The sequence below is a fragment of the Panthera pardus genome, unplaced genomic scaffold, assembly GCF_024362965.1.
Source record: "Panthera pardus isolate Hobbes unplaced genomic scaffold, ASM2436296v1 HiC_scaffold_27, whole genome shotgun sequence".
In the NCBI taxonomy this organism is placed as follows: domain Eukaryota; kingdom Metazoa; phylum Chordata; class Mammalia; order Carnivora; family Felidae; genus Panthera; species Panthera pardus.
Genome location: NW_026526843.1, coordinates 70,578,444 through 70,596,877, shown reverse-complemented (window position 1 = coordinate 70,596,877; position 18,434 = coordinate 70,578,444). Strand labels below are relative to the sequence as shown.

Genomic DNA, 18,434 nt, shown 5'->3' with positions numbered 1-18,434 from the left:
ACCAGCCACAGGTTTGGCTGTTCCCAGGACCACTCTTAATTCTGACCTACTGGCTACAGAGGGGTTCCTGTGTTCCCCCTCAAACTCCATACTTAACTAGAATGATTCACAAAATTCAGGACAGCACTATACTTAAAATTACAGTTTCATTATAGCAAAAGGATGCAATCCAAACCAGTGAAAGGGAGAAATGTGTAGGGTGAAGTCTGGGAGGGTCCCTAACACAAAGATTCCTTGTCTTCTCCCTGTGGAATCAGGACCCTGTTAACCCCCCGAGATATCAGTGTGTGACAATATGCAGAATATTGCCAATCAGGGAAGTGCCCTCATGTATCCAGAGTCTTTATTGGTGTTTCTTTATGTAGGCATGATTGACTGGGTCATTGACTCCTCCCCTCCTCAGAAGCCAGGTTTATATCACAGGACTCAAAGCTTCAGCCCTCTAATATTGTGTTTGGTTTTTCTGGAATGGTTAACCTCCATGCTGAGCCATCTCATTAGCAAAAACTGTCTAGGGGCCTACCATGACTTATCTGTTAGCTAAACTGTTATGGCACACCATGAATAACAAAAATACCACTCTCATTTGGGAAATTCCCAGGGTTTAGAGGAATGGGAGACAAAACCCAGCCAAATTCTTTATTATCCAATAGTGACAGAACTACAATAGACTCCCTGGGAATCTTGAAGTAGAGCTAACATTCATCTAGCCCCTGCTGTGAGCCTACTACTGAGTGCTATACACATAGTAATACATTTCTTCCTCACAACAACCCTGAGTGATGATACTGTTATCTCAATTTTACTGAGGTGCGCAGAGTAAGGAACCTGCTCAGTGTCACATAGGTACTAAATGATAGAGCTGGGATTTGAACCCAGGCTGTCTGGCTTCAGCAGTCTGAACTCTGCACTCTTAACCCATACTCTCCAAATCTGTATGTTGAGCATTGACCAACTATGTGTTAGGTGCAATGCTGGTGTTACCTAATTCTTACAGCACTTTGTCTTCAAGTGAGAGCAGAGCCCAATTTGGGTTCGAAGCTCATTCCTTCTGTACTGCCTTGCTTTACCCTAGCACTTGCAGGCAGTGAGAAAACTCAAAACAATTGTCCTGGACCTTGAAATGTCAGTGTCATAGTAGTGAGAGAATACAGCTTTGAAAGGGGTGGTTTACATGTTAAGTGTTGAAGAGTATTCAGAGGGTAAAAGGATCCCTGTACTTCTTGATGATGAGCCGAGTCAGTAAAGTTATGGGGAGGCCAGTACCAAATTACAAAGGATTAAGGGAGTGGGTGAGTGCAGAGCCATTTAATCAGGAAAGAGGAGAGGAAGAATAGTTTGAGGGAATGGCAAAAACAAAGAAGTGATGTATTTAAAAATGCTATTACAGGAGCTTTCAATATATAAACAAAATAAAAAGTGGTATAATGAACCCCATGTACTTACAAATTCTGCTATTCTTATTTCATATTCCCCACCACATTTTTTCCTGGAGTATGATTTTTTTCAATTTAACCTTTTTTAAACTTATTTTTTAAGTTCAAGTATAATTTTTTTTATTTTTTTTTAACATTTATTTATTTTTGAGACAGAGAGAGACAAAGCATGAACAGGGGAGGGGCAGAGAGAGAGGGAGACACAGAATCCGAAACAGGCTCCAGGCTCTGAGGTGTCAGCACAGAGCCTGACACGGGGCTCGAACTCACAGACCGTGAGATCATGACCTGAGCCGAAGTCGGACGCTTAACCGACCGAGCCACCCAGGCGCCCCAAGTTCAAGTATAATTAACATACAGTGTTCTAATAGTTTCAGGTGTACAGTATAATGATTCAACCATTGTATATACATCTCAGTGCTCATCACGATAAGTGTACTCTTAATCCCTTTTGTCTTTTTCACCCATACCCTCAACCAACCTCTTCTCTGGCTACCACAGATTTGTTCTCTATATTTAAGAGTCTGGGTTTTTTTTGTCTCTTTTTTTCTTTGTTCATTTGTTTTTGTTTCCTAAATTCCACATATGAGTGAAATCATATGGTACTTGTCTTTCTTTGACTTATTTTACTTAGTAGCATTACTTACCCTCTAGATCAACCCATGTTGTTGCAAATGGCAAGGTCTCATTCTTTTTTATAGCTGAATAATATTCCATTGTACATATATACCACATCTTCTTTATCCATTCATCAGTTGATGGACTTTTGGGTTGCTTCCATGTCTTGGCTCTTATAAACAGTGCTGCAATAAACACAGGGGTACAAATATCTTTTCAAATTAGTGTTTTGTTTTCATTGGGTAAATACCCAGTAGTGGAATTACTGGATCATATGGCAATTACTGGATCACTATTTTTATTTTTTTGAGGAACCTGTGTATTGTTGTCCACAGTGTCTGCACCAGCTTGCATTCCCACCAACAGTGCATGAGGGTTCCTTTTTTGTTGGAGTATGATTTTTAACCTTGTTATTTTTAACTAATTTTATACATATAGAAAAGGTGGCACAGAGAGTTTCCTATATGCCTTCTCTAGTGTTAACATTGTATATAACCATAGTAAAATGATGACAACCAGTAAATTAACATTGGAATAATGCTATTAACTAAGTTACAGATCTTATTTGAATTTTATCAGTTTTCTACTAATGTCCTTTTTTGTTCCAGGATCTTATCCAGAATCTCGCATTTCATTGAGTTACTATTTTTCCCTGGTTCCCTTAGATCTTTAATGGTCTTTTGTTGTCTTTCATGATCTTTTCTGAGTGTTGTAAAGCAAATTATAGACATATAACTTTACCTGTAAATACTTAAGTATGTTTCTCTAACAGGTAAGGACGTTTTCTTTGTTATCACAGTAACAAAACTAATAATTCCTCAATATCATCTAATCTGTGCTCGTCATCTCGCAGTTTTCCAAAAAAAATGTGTTTTTACAGTTTGTCCGAATCAGGACCCAAAGGTCAGCAAATTGCATTCGGTTCATAAGTCTCTTAAGTCTCTCTTAATATGTAAATGTTCTCCTGTTTTTAATGTAATTTATTTGTTTAAATTTAGTCATTTGTCTTGTGGAATTCTCCACTTTCTGTATTTGGCTGATTGTATCCTCATAGTGTTTTTAGTATGTTCCTCTATCCACATATTTTCTGTAAACTCTAAGATTATATTCAGGTTCATTTTGGCTGGAGATGGGGCAAGAATAAAAAAGAACTTAGGTGGCCCCTAAAAGTAGGAATGTTTGTTTTTTAACTATTCATTAAGTTTCAAAATATACCAAAGTACAATAGTAAAATATACCTTCATGTACCCAGCCTTCAATACTTATCAATTTATGGCCTATCTATCCACTTCCTATCTATACTATTTGGAAGCAAATCTCAGGCATCATCACATTAGTAAATATTTAATACATGTCTCTAAATAAAAGGATTCTGCTTTTAAAGAACATAACTATAATATCATTGGTACATCTAAAAAATTAGTAAACTTCTAATATCAAATATCCTGTCAGTATTCAAATTTCCAATTATCTCCTAAATGTCGTATTTTTAGAATTTAAAATCTGGCCTAGGGGCGCCTGGGTGGCTGAGTCGGTTGAGTGTCCAGCTTCGGCTCAGGTCATGATCTCATGGTCCGTGAGTTCGAGCCCTGCGTCGGGCTCTCTGCTGACAGCTCAGAGCCTAGAGTCTGCTTCGGATTCTGTCTCCCTCTCTCTCTTTCTGCTCTTCCCCCACTCACAATGTCTGTCTCTCTCTCTCTCTCCCCCCAAAAATAAATAAACATTAAAAATTTTAATCTGGCCCAATACCTATTTTATTAATAAGGTTTTATTGGAATATAGCCACACTTAATTGTTTATGTATCATCTCGGACTGCTTTCATGCTGTAACAGCAGAGTTGGGTAGTTGTAACAGAATCTACATGACTCTCAAAGTCTAAAATATTTACTTTTGGGGCCCTTTATAGAAGAAGTTTGGGGACCCCTACTTTAAGCAATCATCTTTTAGAATAATTAAAAATAAAAAAATATTTTTTATATTTATCTTCATTTTAACCACTTCTGCAGATCTTCATTTCCTGTGTAAATCCAAGTTTCCTTCTGATATATTCCTGAAGATCTTTCTTTTTTTTTCAGGAGTAGAATTCAGTGATTCATTGCTTACATAATACCCAGTGCTCATCACAACAAGTGCCCTCCTTTTTAAAAAGAAAAAAAAATAATGTTTATTTACTTTTGAGAGAGACAGGGAGACCACACAAGCAAGGGAGGGGTGGGCATAGAGAGAGGGAGACATAGAATCCAAAGCAGGCTCCAGGCTCTGAGCTATCAGCACAGAGCCTGATGCAGGGCTTGAACTCACGAGCTGTGAGATCATGACCTGAGTTCAAGTTGGGCGCCCAACCAACTGAGCCACCCAGGCACCCCAACAAGTACCCTCCTTAATACCCATCACCCACCCAGCCCATCTCCCACCCACCTCCCTCCATTAACCCTCAGTTTGTTCTCTACTTTTAAGAGTCTCTCATGGTTTGCCTCTCTCTCTCTCTCTCTTTATTCCCTTTGCTCATTTGTGTTGTTTCTTAAGTTCCACATATGAGTGAAATCATATGGTATTTGTCTTTCTCTGACTGACTTATTTTGCTTAGCATAATACACTGTAGCTCCATCCACATCATTGCAAGTGGCAAGATTTCATTCATTTTGATGGCTGAATAGTATTCCATTGTACATATATACCATATTCCTGAAGATCTTTTTTTAACATTTCTTCTGCAACTTTTGCTTATCTGAAAAAAAGTATTTTGCCTTCATTTTTGATAGCTGTTTTTGCTGGGTTTTCTGGGTTGACAGTTTTTTCAGCATTTTAAGGGTGTCTCCATTTTTTTTCTGGCTTGTGTAGTTTTGGGTGAGATGTCTGTTACTTATCTTTTTCCTCTGAATGCAATGTCTTTTTGTCTCTGGCTGGCTTCAGGATTTTTTGTTTTGTATTGTTTTTAGTAGTTTGAATGTGTTTAGGTTTGTAGATTTTGGGTTTTGTTTTGTCTTTAAGTATTTATCTTGAGTGGGGTTCTCTGGGCTTGGATCTATCAGTTGATGTCTTTTATTATTTTTGGAAAATGTTCACCCATTATCTTTTCAAATATTTCTTCAGGCACATTTTCTCTCTCTTGTTCTAGGATTCCAATTATATACATATTAGACCGTTACTATTGACCCACAGCTCTTGGATGCTTATTCTGTTTTGGGTTTTGTTTGCTTTTTCCAGTCTTATTGAGATATAATTGACATAGTAACACTGTATAAGTTTAAGGTGTACAACAATGATTCATATGTTTTTTTTAAATCTTCTGTTTTTGTTTTAGTCTGGATAATTTTCACTGACCTATTACTGATTTTCTTTGGCTGTGTCGAGTCTATGGATAAAGTTGTCAAAGGCATTCTTCATCTATTACTATGTTCATTTATTTCTGGCATTACCATTTGAATCTAACAGTTTCCATCTCTTTGCAGAAATTCACCATCATTTATTTGTGCATATACCTGTTCTACTAGAGCATTTAACATATTAATCATAGTCCTCTTAATTTTTTTCTGATAATTATAACATCTAGGTCATCTCAGAGTCTGTCTTGTCATAGTGGGTTGTTTTTTCATTGTGGGGGGTGTAATATTTTTTATTGAATGCTGGCCATCATGTATAGAACAGTAGAGACGGCCTGGAAGTAGTGCATCTTTTCTTCCAAGTTTTTACTGTGGGGATGAAGTCAGTCTAGTCAGGAGTTGAGCGGTGTTTGGATTTTATCCTTGCAATGGGAACATTCAGTCTGTCACCAGCTTCAAATTCCTCTTCCACTACATTGTGCTTAGGGTGGGTGCTAGATCGTCCTGGTGTTTTTCTTAATGTCCCTGTTCTATGCTCAGATCTGTGCATTTTCCCTTTCCCTTGCATAAAATAGTGGGTCTTTCTCTAACCTCTAGCCCCTCCCCTAGCAGTAGACTGCTGTTGGTTTTGACTCCACACTTGCTAGCCTGGGAGAAGGGATTATTTGCTGTCTTGGTCCAGCCTCAGCCTTAGGTAGTTCATGTGTCCCTGTTTCTCCCCCAGCTGAAGGACACTGTAGTGGTCTGGCTTCAGGATGTTTTCCTATCCCTCTCCCAGAAGTAGAGACATTTGTCTTTCCCTTTCACCATACACAGTGGGCCTTCACCTGTGCCCTGGAGACAGCAGGGTTCTCTTAGTAGCTCTAAGGCTCCTGTTCTGTAGGGGAGAAGGGCCTGAGCAGGGGCTCTTTGCTTTTCTCAGAATTGGCAGCTGCTCCCTTCCCCAGCACCAAGACCCAGTGGAAGTCTGTGGTGTAGAGCCCACAAGTGGGTGTGAACTCCCCTCGTGTCTGATGCATCCAGGGGCCGTACTCACATACTAGTCCATGCTTGGCCTCTGGCAATTCCTTTTAAGTTTTAGCTTAATTCTTAAGCATCTGTGTGATATCTAGTGTCATTGTCTTATATTTTGCTGCACTGTGCAATGTAGTGCTCATGTCCCATCTTTTCCTGGAAGCATCTCTCCTTCCTTAGATTTTATTCAGGCTACTTGGTTGCCCTACAACCTCAACTGTCTGATGGGTTTAAGAAAAGTTATGATTTTGTAGTTTGACTTTTCCTCATTGTTCTAGTGGTAGGGGTATTCTTTCTAGCTTTCTGTATCCTACTCACAAGTCAAATTACAGTGTTCTAAAGTCACTTGAAATAGTTGGCTCTCTGTGTAGTTGTGCATTTAATTCAATGTACAGTAGATTCATTTGTTTCATTTTTCTTTCAGTTTTAAGGACTTCTTTTAAATTTTTTTTAAAAATTTTAAACGTCTATTTATTTTTGAGAGAGACGGAGACAGAGAGACAAAGTGCAAGCAGGGGAGGGGCAGAGAGAGAGGGAGACACAGAATCCGAAGCAGGCTCCAGGTTCTGAGCTGTCAGCACAGAGCCCGACGTGGGTCTCAAACTCACGAGCTATGAGCCAAAGTGAGACGCTTAACAGACTGAGCTACCCAGGTGCCCCGGACTTCTAAATTTTAATTTTGTTTCATGATTATGTGAACTATTTATATGACTTCAAGTCCTATATATAGAACTACTTGTATTTGCAGAAGCCTAGCTTCTCTATCTCCTCTACCTTATTCTCTCCTTTCCTTAATGGAAGCCTCTTTTAAAAAAAATCATGTGACTTATTTCTTACATTATGTATGACTTAAATTATACTGCATGATTTATTTCTTATACATTTCTTACATTTAAAAGTAACATTCACGGGGCGCCTGGATGGCGCAGTCGGTTAAGCGTCCGACTTCAGCCAGGTCACGATCTCGCGGTCCGTGAGTTCGAGCCCCGCGTCAGGCTCTGGGCTGATGGCTCGGAGCCTGGAGCCTGTTTCCGATTCTGTGTCTCCCTCTCTCTCTGCCCCTCCCCCGTTCATGCTCTGTCTCTCTCTGTCCCAAAAATAAATTAAAAAAAAAAAAATAAATAAAAAAAAAAAAATAAAAGTAACATTCACATGTGAGTGTGTGTGCGTGTGTGTGCGTTGAGCGCCTTTATAGCCTCTACTTTCTTAAATGAATGGCAGCATATTATAAAAACTTTTCTCCACATTGCTTTTTTATTCAATACTCCATAAATAGTTCTTTAGAGATACTCCCATTCCTTATTATAGATGCACAGTGCTCCATTATGTGAATACATCATACTTTGTTCAGCTAGTTCTATGTTGATGGATGTTTAGGTTATTCTCAGGTTTTTGCTTTTACAAGTAACATTATAATAAACAGCTTTGTGTATATGTTCCTTTTGGAACAATGGAGTAGTATTTTTGCTACTCTATCTTTAGACTCCTAAAAGTGGCATTGCTTTCAGTGGATGATCCATATATAAATTTGCTAGGTATGGCCAGATTCATCTTCAGTAGAATGTAGTACTACTTTGCATTTCCACCAGAAACGTGTGAATACTCTTTCCCCACAGTTTCACCTGCAGAGTATGTTGTCAAACTGTTGGATTTTTGCCAGTCTTAACACATAAACATTTTTATTACAAGCAGTTATAATTTTCATTTCTTTTTTTTTTTTTTGATGTTTATTTATTTTTGAAGGAGAGAGAGCAAGTGGGGGAGGGGCAGAGAGAGAGGGAGACTCAGAATCTAAAGCAGGCTCCAGGCTCTGAGCTGTCAGCACAGAGTGCGACGCAGGGCTCAAACTCACAGACTGTGAAATCATGACGGGAGCCGAAGTCGGACACTCAACCGACTGAGCCACCCAGGTACCCCTAATTTGTGTTTCTTATTAAAAAGTGTGTTTGAGAATTTATTTTTCAGAAGTTCTTTGAACAACTTTATTCTTCCTAGAATTTCAGTATACTGTCTTACACTTCATTTACCTGCAGCTGCTACCCTGTAAATATTGTGCCCATTGGGCCAAAAATCATGGGAGAAGTGATCGTCGTGTTTGTTTTCTTAGGAACTAGAAGACTCCTGAGGTTTAGTTACAGTGATCAAATTTGGCAGATGAACATGAGTTTAAAAGCTTTTAGTCTCATAATTCATTTTGGAAATGTTATTTGATCTGGTTTGCCAGATAACCTGCTAAAAAGAGTATAGATTAAGATTTATTTTGCTATTTCCCTGTTCTTCCTAGTTTCGCTTTAGGCTTCACATAATGCTTTTTTCTAGCCAGCAGAGGCCACCAGAGCCTATCAAAGAGCAAAAGAGCTACAGAATTGTGACTATGTGAAGATGTCATTGCTGAAAGGTCTTTTTAAATAGCTTTGCAATCTTGCTAGCTTGTGTGTGTCCTGTGAAGATTTCATGCTTGAAAGAAACCAAATATTTAAGGGCAAGAAAGTGTCTGTGAAATTTACTTCATATTTTTTCCATCAAATGCTATCTCCTTTAAAAGAAATAAGCATTTGAGAATTTCAGTTAACCACATTGTTTAATGTCTGATAAATTAATGCCTTGCTTTCAAAAGTGTATAAAGCCCTGCAAAAAGACATAGTCCCGGGGCACCTGGGTGACTCCCTTGGTTAAGCATCCAGCTTCGGCTCAGGTCATGATATCGTGGTTTGTGAATTCAAGCCCTGCGTCGGGCACTGTGCTGACAGTTCAGAGCTTGGATCCCGCTTCGGATTCTATGTCTCACTCTCTCTCTGCTCCTCCCCCACTCACACTCTGTCTCGCTGTCTCTCTCTCAAAACTAAAGAAAGAATAAAAAAATTAAAAAAAAAGACATACTCCCTACTCACTAGGAAATGATGTCTTTGAGGAATGCTGTAGTTGATTACAGGCTTTAATTTTTTTTTTCCCAACTCTTCTCAGTTTGCAGGCCTTTCTGATATATCCATCTCGCAAGACATCCCTGTGGAAGGAGAAATCACCATTCCTATGAGATCTCACATTCGGGAATTTGACAGCTCCACGTTAAATGAATCTGTTCAGAATACTATTGTAAGTGAGACTAGTTGAAAGAACTTCTGTTCAGTATCATGGGACTAAATAACTAATAGCACTTTGTAATATTTGTTTTGTTTGGTTCACTGACTTTCAATATAATTTATTGAAATTTTAAGATTTTACTCTAGAGAATAATTTGGTATAGCCTTTTTGGAAAGCAGTTTGGCTATAATGAGTATTAAGAATATTCAGATGTTCAAATATTTTTAAGCTGATAATTCTGCTCCACCTAGAGTATACGGAAATTTTTTAAAAAATATGTTTTTAAAATACAGAAAAATATTAATGTACAAAAATGTTCATCCCAGCATTCGTTATAATAGGGAAAAATTGAACACCAGAGGGGATATCAATTAAATAATGTTACATCTATGTGGTGGAATACCGAACAGCCATTAAAAATGTATTTACAAAGCACTGTTAATAACATGAAGAAATTTTTTTTAATGTTCATTTATTTTTGAGAGAGAGAGAGAGAAATAGAGAGAGAGAGTGAGTGAGAGAGCAGGGGCAGGGGAGAAACAGAGAGAGAGGGAGAGACATGGAATTCGCAGTGGGCTCCAGGTTTTGTGCTGTCAGTACAGAGCCTGATGCGGGGCTTGAACTCACGAACTGTGAGATCATGACCTGAGCTGAAGTCAGACGCTTAACCAACTGAGCCACCCAGGCGCCCCGACACGAAGAAATTTCTAGGTGAAAAAATTAGGACAGAATTATCTCAACTATATTTTGAGAGGTTATGTTTGTATTACTATATTCTTCCTCAAATGTCTTGATTCTTAAAAATCTGGCTTCTAGGCTTCATTTACCAGTTAAATTGGGAATGTTGGAAACTAATTTGTTTTATATTGTGAATAATGTGGTAGCTGGGGAGCAGGCTGATTGTCCCTTGGGACTTCATCACTTGTGAACGGAGTGTCAGATGCCATGTTTTGCAGAGCAGACTTTAGTAGTGCTATTATTACTTTAATTTCTTTAAGGTATCAGAACGGCTATAGTTCTCTTTTACAGAGCTTTAAAAATCAAAATAGAACTGGTGGGTATGGTAAAGAGTTAAACGTTGGCCTAAGGAGTTAATAGAAAAGCCCTACCTCTCTGGTTTGTTTGTATTGTGAAGGAGTTAAACTGGAATTGTAGTTCTAAAATTCCACATGAAGGATTCCCATGAAATTAAAATAAATCTTAGCAAATTAAGTAAGGGAACTACTTGGCAACTTTGGTCATGACAATGCAGCAAGTTGTTTATGTCTTTCAGATGCGTGATCTAAAAGCTGTTGGGAAAAAATTCATGCATGTTTTGTATCCAAGAAAAAGTAATACTCTTTTGAGAGATTGTAAGTATATGAGGTTTTTGACAATTTTCTGTTTTTCGCTTTATCTTATCATAAGTACTTTATGTGGCTAAATTTCTTTTTTGTAATTAAAAAAATTTATTATTATGTTTATTTTGAGAGAGAGAGAGAGAGAGAGCAAGTGGGGGAGGGGCAGAGTGAGAGTGAGCTACAGAATCCAAAGCAGGTTCCAGGCTCTGAGCTGTCAGCACAGAGCCCAATACGGGGCTCAAACCCATGAGTGTGAGATCATGACCTGAGTTGAAGTCGGATGCTCAACCGACTGAACCACCCAAGCGCCCCTATATGGCTAAATTTCTGTGGTAAGAAAACTGGATGAAAAAATATATAAATGAATATGCAAATGAAAATTTGGGAAGAAATAAAAAAATTAGAATGGAATTTCAGAGACTGGAAGATTTTGTTTAATATATTATCTTCATCAACAAATACAGTTTGTATATCCTCAACTACTATAGTGGACACTGCAAAAAATATCTCTGGAAATTGTAAACACATAGGAACTTTTGTTCAGTCAAAGAGCTGACAGTCTCCAAAGGAAAGGCAAAATGTTTCAATATTAAATTAGAATAACAGCTAATACCCATTAAGGATTAACAAAATTATTAATACCTTTATTGACATTTCTATTTTCAGAACTATTAGTCTGATGACTGTATTTTTTTTTGTTCAAGAGTTCTATCAAAACAGTGCTTGCAGTACATTATTCTCTTATTTAGAATTTATTATTAAAATTGTTAGACCTTTTAGTGTTATTTTCATAGTACCCTTTATTAGAAAAATTGAATCAGTTGTGTGAGAATAGTAACAATGATGTTATACATGAGTGTACCTTCTATTTTGGCGGCATTTCAGCTATAATGTAGGAATGCCAAATATGTGGCATATATGCCGTCACTCTGTGGAGACTGGATGCAGCGTCAGAATCTTTTTCAACATAGTACACCGTGGGTTGAAACTGACATGATTTGCCACCGCTGGTATGTGATGGAAAGAGCATGGACAGATCTGGGTTTGGATAGCAGTTCCATCCCTACCTGTGTTATCTTGGATAAGACAGTTAACTTTTCTGAGGCTCAACTTTCTTCCCCTGTTAAAGTGGAGATAATAACATACCTGCTGGTGAGGATTAGAGATCATGCATACCAGCCACCTTGCACAGCATCTGACATTTATTAGGCACTCCATAAATGATAGCTATTATTCTAGTGCCTTGCCTCTGCCTACATACACATACCTCTTTTTTAATCCTTACAACAACCTTATGAAAAGTTATGGCTCCTGTTTTACAGGTGAAGAAAACGAGTCTCCATGAAGGTGAGTATCGGTTAGGATGACACAGGCAAAATTAGAACCCAGTTTTCAAGTTCAGTGCCCTTTCCATTCTACCACTGTTATCCCAGATGTGAAGATATCCTTTCAACTGCTGCTGTGGCTCCGTTCAGAGCAAGGTTGATTCAGTGACAATGCAGAACCAGTGTGTTAACTTTGCTGATTAGTGATGATTATTAGCCGTGTCATATGTTAAGGTCCATTCTCAGACCTTGGGATACACAGATGGGCTGTGACAAAGGGTGAGTAAGTCATGGCCCAGATTTGCACTTCTTCCCTGCTGTGTTAGCACAGTCCTGGGCAAAGTGGCAAGGAAAAAATTCACAACTTAAAAATCTTTAAAAAAAAAAAACCACAATGCAATATGACTCTGCACCCATTAAGATGGTCATTATCAAAGAAACAGAAAATAACAACTACTGGTGAGAATATGGAGAAATTGTAACCCTCGTGCATTGCTAGTGGAAATGTAAAATGGTGCAGCTACTGTGCAAAACGACATGGTGACTTCTTAGAAAACTAAGCATAGAATGACTATATGATCCAGCAATTCCACTTCTGAGTATATACCCAAAAATTGAAAGCAGGAACTCAAACAGATATTTGTACACCCATGTTCATAGCAGCATTATTCACAATAGCCAAAAGGTGAAAACAATTTCAAATGGCATCAATGGATGGATAAACAAATTGTGGCATATACACCATGTCATATACTATGTATTAATGGAATATTACTTAGTTTTAAAAAGGAGTGAAATTCTGACAGCTATGACATGGATGAACCATGAAGACATTGTGCTGAGTAAAATAAGCCAGTCGCAAGAGGACGTATATTATATTTTTTCACTTATATTAGGTACCTAGAATAGTTGAATTTCTAGAAACAAAGTAAAATGATGATTGCTGGAGGCTAAGTGGAGAGTTATTATTTCATGGGTTGGAGTTTTAGTTTGGGAAGATGAAAAAGTTCTGGAGATGGGAAATATGAAGGTTGTACAACGATGACTGTACTCAAAGCCTGTACACTTAGAAGTGACTCAAATGGTAAATTTTGTGTTTATATATATATACATTTATATACATGTATGTATATATATATATATGTGTGTTTATAATATATTCTATATATATATATTCTACTAAAATAAAGATTTTTAAATACAGTTACAGAATTTTATTAATTAAAAACCTCAGTGTATTTTTTAAAAGCCAGTATATTAATGTCAGTTGTACTTGAATTCACTTTTCAATTGATAAGTTCAAAAATTTAACAAGAACAATATTTAATCAGAGTGGTAGGATTATGATTTGTTTTTACATCTTCCTAACTTGCCACAGTGATATCAAAATTACTTATATAATATGAAGAAAAACCAATGTAAGTATGTACATATGCATACTTATTTAAAGTTATGTACATATGAGGTTAAAGTTAGAAATGGTATATGTATCTTTTTTCATATTTGTTGAGGAAGGTAATTTTGCTCTAAGCTGTATGTTACTCATCTGTTGGCATATTAAGTACCTAACAGCTATTAATTGAGAACCACTGTGCTTACACCTGATGTTGGTAGAGCGATTTATACCTTTCAAAAAGCTTTCATGTTATTTGCTAAGGTTTAACTTTATAAAATTACCAATATTGGGCTGTTTTTTCACTTATAAGAACAGCGATTCCATACTAGTTCAATTTAATGATTATAAAAGGGAAGCAGTGTGGCAGAGTGGAAAGAACTTTGGAGTAGGAATCAGAAGATCTAGGTTGTGGTCCCACTTCCATACATAATAAATATTTATATAAACTTGGGTAAGTCACTTCTCAGCTTCAATTTTCATATTCTTGAGGTGACCCTGATTATGTTTGCCTTGTCTCCTATAGTGTCAGTTTGGCGGAATGAGTTAACTCTAGTGTTTCTGAGGGTGGAGCACCTAAGTCTCTTGACTCCTGGCCCATTGGTCTTTATAGCATGCTGGAATGTGGCTTAGTAGGTGGAAGAAGGGTGATTTGTGGGATATGGAGTAAACAGAATTTAAAGGATATATGAAGAAGGGTATTCAGAATCGGGGAGCAGGGAGGGCAGGTAGAGGGGTAAGAGGTTGGAAGGCTTGGGCAGGGAGAGCCTTGATGTCTGAATTCCAAGAGTAGGAGAGGCAGATATTGGAATAAAGATAGAAAATTCTACATAGTTGTTTCTTAACAATCTTCTGTTTTTTGCTTGCCTTGTAGGGGATTTATGGGGCCCTTTGATCCTTTGTGTGACACTTGCATTGTAAGTACTTACATTTCCGTCCTTTGTCATTTGAGATAGACTATACTTTTTTGTGTGCAGTTTCAAAATTGAGGGGAATATTGAATATTTCAGTTAGGACTTCTTTGACACATTATGCTCCTTATGGTTTAAATCTATAAAGTCAAGTAGGTTTCCAGATCAATTCAAAAAATGATGGAATTAGAGATGGGAAAATTATGCTCACCTGTTTACCAATTTCTTAGCCTGCTTTAGCCATTTTTGTTGAATAGATATTTGTTTACTCTCATGCACCTCCCTATCATTAAACTAAGTGAATTAAATATCTATAGGTTTAAGCAATGTTTATTTGCAAACATATTGTTTTTAAATCTTAACAATAATACGAATGAGAATAAATTAGAGTAGAAGTGGTACAGTTCAAAGCAAGATCATGTTTCAAAGTGTTAGGCTTTCTATACACATAGTACATAAAGGGAGAGGACAGGAAGAGCAAAGTTCCATTGGAGAGGGGAATATAACCATTGGTAGCGAGGAAAAAAAGTACTGCATTAGGATTCAGTTCTGGGTTCTCATCCTGACTGCGCTATCAGCAAAGCGATTTTGGGCTACTTAGAACCAAAATGTGTATAATAATTTTTCCCAGTTTACAGAAAACTTTTAAATACCTTCTCTTATTTTAACATCATAACAAGAATATTATTTTCTTTTTTTGACAAACAAGCTTAGGTTCAGAGAGATTGAGGACTGAACCAAGATCACACAGTCAGTGGTAGACCTGGGATTCAACCTTAGGTTTCCTTGACTGCCCGTTCTCTATCTCTATGATTATTATACCTCTCTTCCCACCTAACCCCTATGGGTCTCCTCTCCCCTATCTGTAAAAGGAGATGGCTGAGGATCCTTTCCAGGCTTGATGTTTTATGATTCTAAATTCAACAAGTTTCTTACTGGCTTTTCTACCCACTTTTTTACTTTAAAGTTTTTTTGAGAGAGAGGGAGGAAGGGAAAGAGAGCGTGAGAGAGGAAGGGGCAGAGAGAGAGAGAGAGAGAGAGAGAGAATCTCACGCAGGCTCCACGGGGCTTGATCTCACCAACTATGAAATCATGACCTGAGCTGAAATCAAGTTGGATGCTTCACTGACTGAACCACCCAGGCTCCCATACCCATTTTTTAATGTAAATTGAACATGTGTTGATTTAGGTAATAACATAGAGTGCTATTTCTTAGCCCTTTAATAACCACATCAAGGGCAATAACCCGGTGCCTTGATGGACAGGTTTATATTAGAATCTCTGAGCATGTACTTTTTTAGTTTTAAAAGGTTAACATTAGAGATTATGTAGTTTAACCCAATTTATATGCAGAGAGGAAAACTGGAGTCCCAAGACATGAAATGATTACTCTAGTGTATGTATCTAGTGACAGAACTAGGATCACTTTCTGGATCTCCTTCCTTTGAGGCCAGTTAATGTTCTTCCATCATACCATGCTGAAGCAATAGAGATTCCAGACAAGTGATGAATGCCAGCATTCCTTGCATCGGATTGTCAGGACTCAGAGTGGAGTATGTACAACTGTAGAATACAAAAGCCTGTACTGGCAAACAGCATAGCAGGGCAAGACTTACTATGTGACTTGTCTATACTATGTAATGAAAAGAGGTTGTGAGCTTGGTGGTATTTATTATTTTTCTGAAAAAAATGACACTGAATCCAAGTGTTCTTGTCCAAAGTTCAAAACAGTTTATGTCTGTAAAATTCTTAGACAAAGAGAGGATATTTAAGTGACAGTTCAACTACTCTATTTTAAAGCAAAGTCTCTTAGTAATAATCTGTATGTTTTTATTTTTAAAAATCCATAGCTAAATAGGTTTATAGAACGTTTCCATTTTTGAATGTAAGAACTAAAGACTTAACCCCAGGATTATAAATCCAAATGTGTCTAAGGGCTAGAAAAGTAACCTAAATGTATTTGTTGGGAATTGGTGACCTGAAGCCCCTTGTGAAGGGAGCTGCTGCTGTGTCACCTGCTCCCAATTGTTCCTGTGTAGGAATGTAGGCCCAGTGTTAGAAATTCTTCTGGTTTTTTAAGAAAATCCAGAAATACATATTTTTTAATGTTTATTTTTTGAGAGAGAGAGAGAGAGAGAGAGTGAGCAGGAGAGGGGCAGAGAGAGAGGGAGACACAGAATCTAAAACAGGCTCCAGGCTCTGTGCTGTCAGCACAGAGCCCAATGTGGGGCTCGAACCCATGAACCACGAGATCATGACCTGAGCCAAAGTTGGATGTTCAACCAAGTCACCCAGGTGCCCCCAGAAATACATGTTTTTATGTGAAACCTCCCAACTTTAAAATAATGTCATCTTGGATTTAAACCCATGTTAAGCCATGTACAGACCAACCACCTCATGTCTGTGAGCCACATTTGGCCCTTCAGTTTATAACCTCTGCTTAACCAAAACGGTCTTCAGTAATGCATGTAAACATCTTAACAAGGCCATATGAGGCAACCCTTGTAGTCCTGAGGCATTTGGAATTTGAAATAAAGGAGCCTTGCTAAATATTTCTGACATCTTCCTTTTATACAGCCTACATATTACAGATCTCTAGGTGAGGTTTCAGACAGCTCTCTGATTCAATGTTGGACAACCCATGCCTTAACTTTATTGCTCTAAATAAAAGATGAAGCATTTCTCATGCCATTTCCTTGTCACAGAATGCTTCAAAGAAGCTCTGTAGATAGTGAAAAGGATGGAGGGCCCCAGTTTGCAGAAGTCTTTGTCATTGTCTGGTTTGGTGCAGTTACCATCACCCTCAACTCAAAACTTCTTGGAGGAAACATGTGAGTATTATTAAAATGCATTTTTTTTCCCTTGGCAAGTAGCGTCTCTTAGATTTTTTAGGAAGTCTGACTGTTAGGTATTAAAAAAAAAAAAATATGTATATATATATATATATATATATATATATATATATATATATGAGGGCTAAAGAGAAAAGTCTCTTAAAACTGCTGAACAGAGGATTTCTAGGAGGGGGCCAAGATGGCAGAACAGCATGGAAGTTTTTTTTGCATCTCTCATCCCTGAAATACAGCCAGATCAACACTAAACCATCTTGCACACCTAGAAAACTGATTTGAGGATTAACACAACAATCTGTACAACCTGAACCAGAGAACTCAGCAGATAGGCAGCACAAAGAGGTGAACTGGGGGAGAAGCCCGTGGAGGGCAGGGAGCTGTTTTTCCTTGCAGAGAGAAGACAGAGATGGGGGGAGAGTACAGAAAACATCCCCCCCCGCCCAAAAGCAGCTGGAGAGAAAAGAAAGATTACTCAAGGGACTGAACAAAACAGGGAGAAAGGAGAAAGGAGAAAGGAGAGGGTTTAAATTCCATTAAAACTTTATAAACAGGGAGAGTTCAGGGTCTGAGACTCTGCAGCTTGATACCTGGTGGTGCTCTGGTGGGAAGGGCAAACCCCAGGAACAGAAAGCGAGGTCCTTAGGATCCTCAGGCCACGTGGGGAGAGGTGGTTCCCCTGCTGGCAGGACATTTGGTAGAGGCTGTGCAGCCTCCCCACAGGCAAAGGCCCCAGTGGACCCTGGAGAGCAACCACATTCACTGGTGCTGGAACAAGGACGTTAAGGGGGTAGACTGGTGCAGATGTGTGTTGCAATTTTCCATAATCCCTGAAATGCTGCTGCTACAAGATAGCGCAAACTTTTTCCGGGGCGGGCTGGCACGTGGCCACAGTCTCTGGGCATCAGCAGCAGCATGGTCTCCTGAATGTTCCTGGGGGTGGGCCGGCACCTGGCCATTGCTCAGTGAGACTCTTCCCCAGAGGGTCTGAGCGGGTCAAAGCCACAGTCCCTCAGAAGTGAGGGGTTGGGAAACACAGCTACATCTGAGATAAAACTCAGAAGGGAGGTGCCACCTGGCAACCTGATGGCTTGGTCACAGACAGTGTAAAAGTGGGGAGTGGATGGAAGCTGGAGACAAAGG

The 18,434-nt window shown here is 38.4% G+C and overlaps 1 protein-coding gene across 2 annotated transcripts in view; it reads left to right on the top strand.

Annotated features, from left to right (window-relative positions):
- Window positions 1-18,434, top strand: part of YIPF6 (Yip1 domain family member 6) — a 42,560-nt gene that overhangs the window by 4,200 nt on the left and 19,926 nt on the right. For both annotated transcript variants that reach the window (XM_019428587.2, XM_019428588.2), the window contains exons 2-5: window positions 9,357-9,485; window positions 10,747-10,825; window positions 14,406-14,448; window positions 17,148-17,273. In XM_019428587.2, coding sequence (XP_019284132.1) covers window positions 9,357-9,485; window positions 10,747-10,825; window positions 14,406-14,448; window positions 17,148-17,273 — 377 coding nt within the window. The remainder of the gene's footprint in view (window positions 1-9,356; window positions 9,486-10,746; window positions 10,826-14,405; window positions 14,449-17,147; window positions 17,274-18,434) is intronic.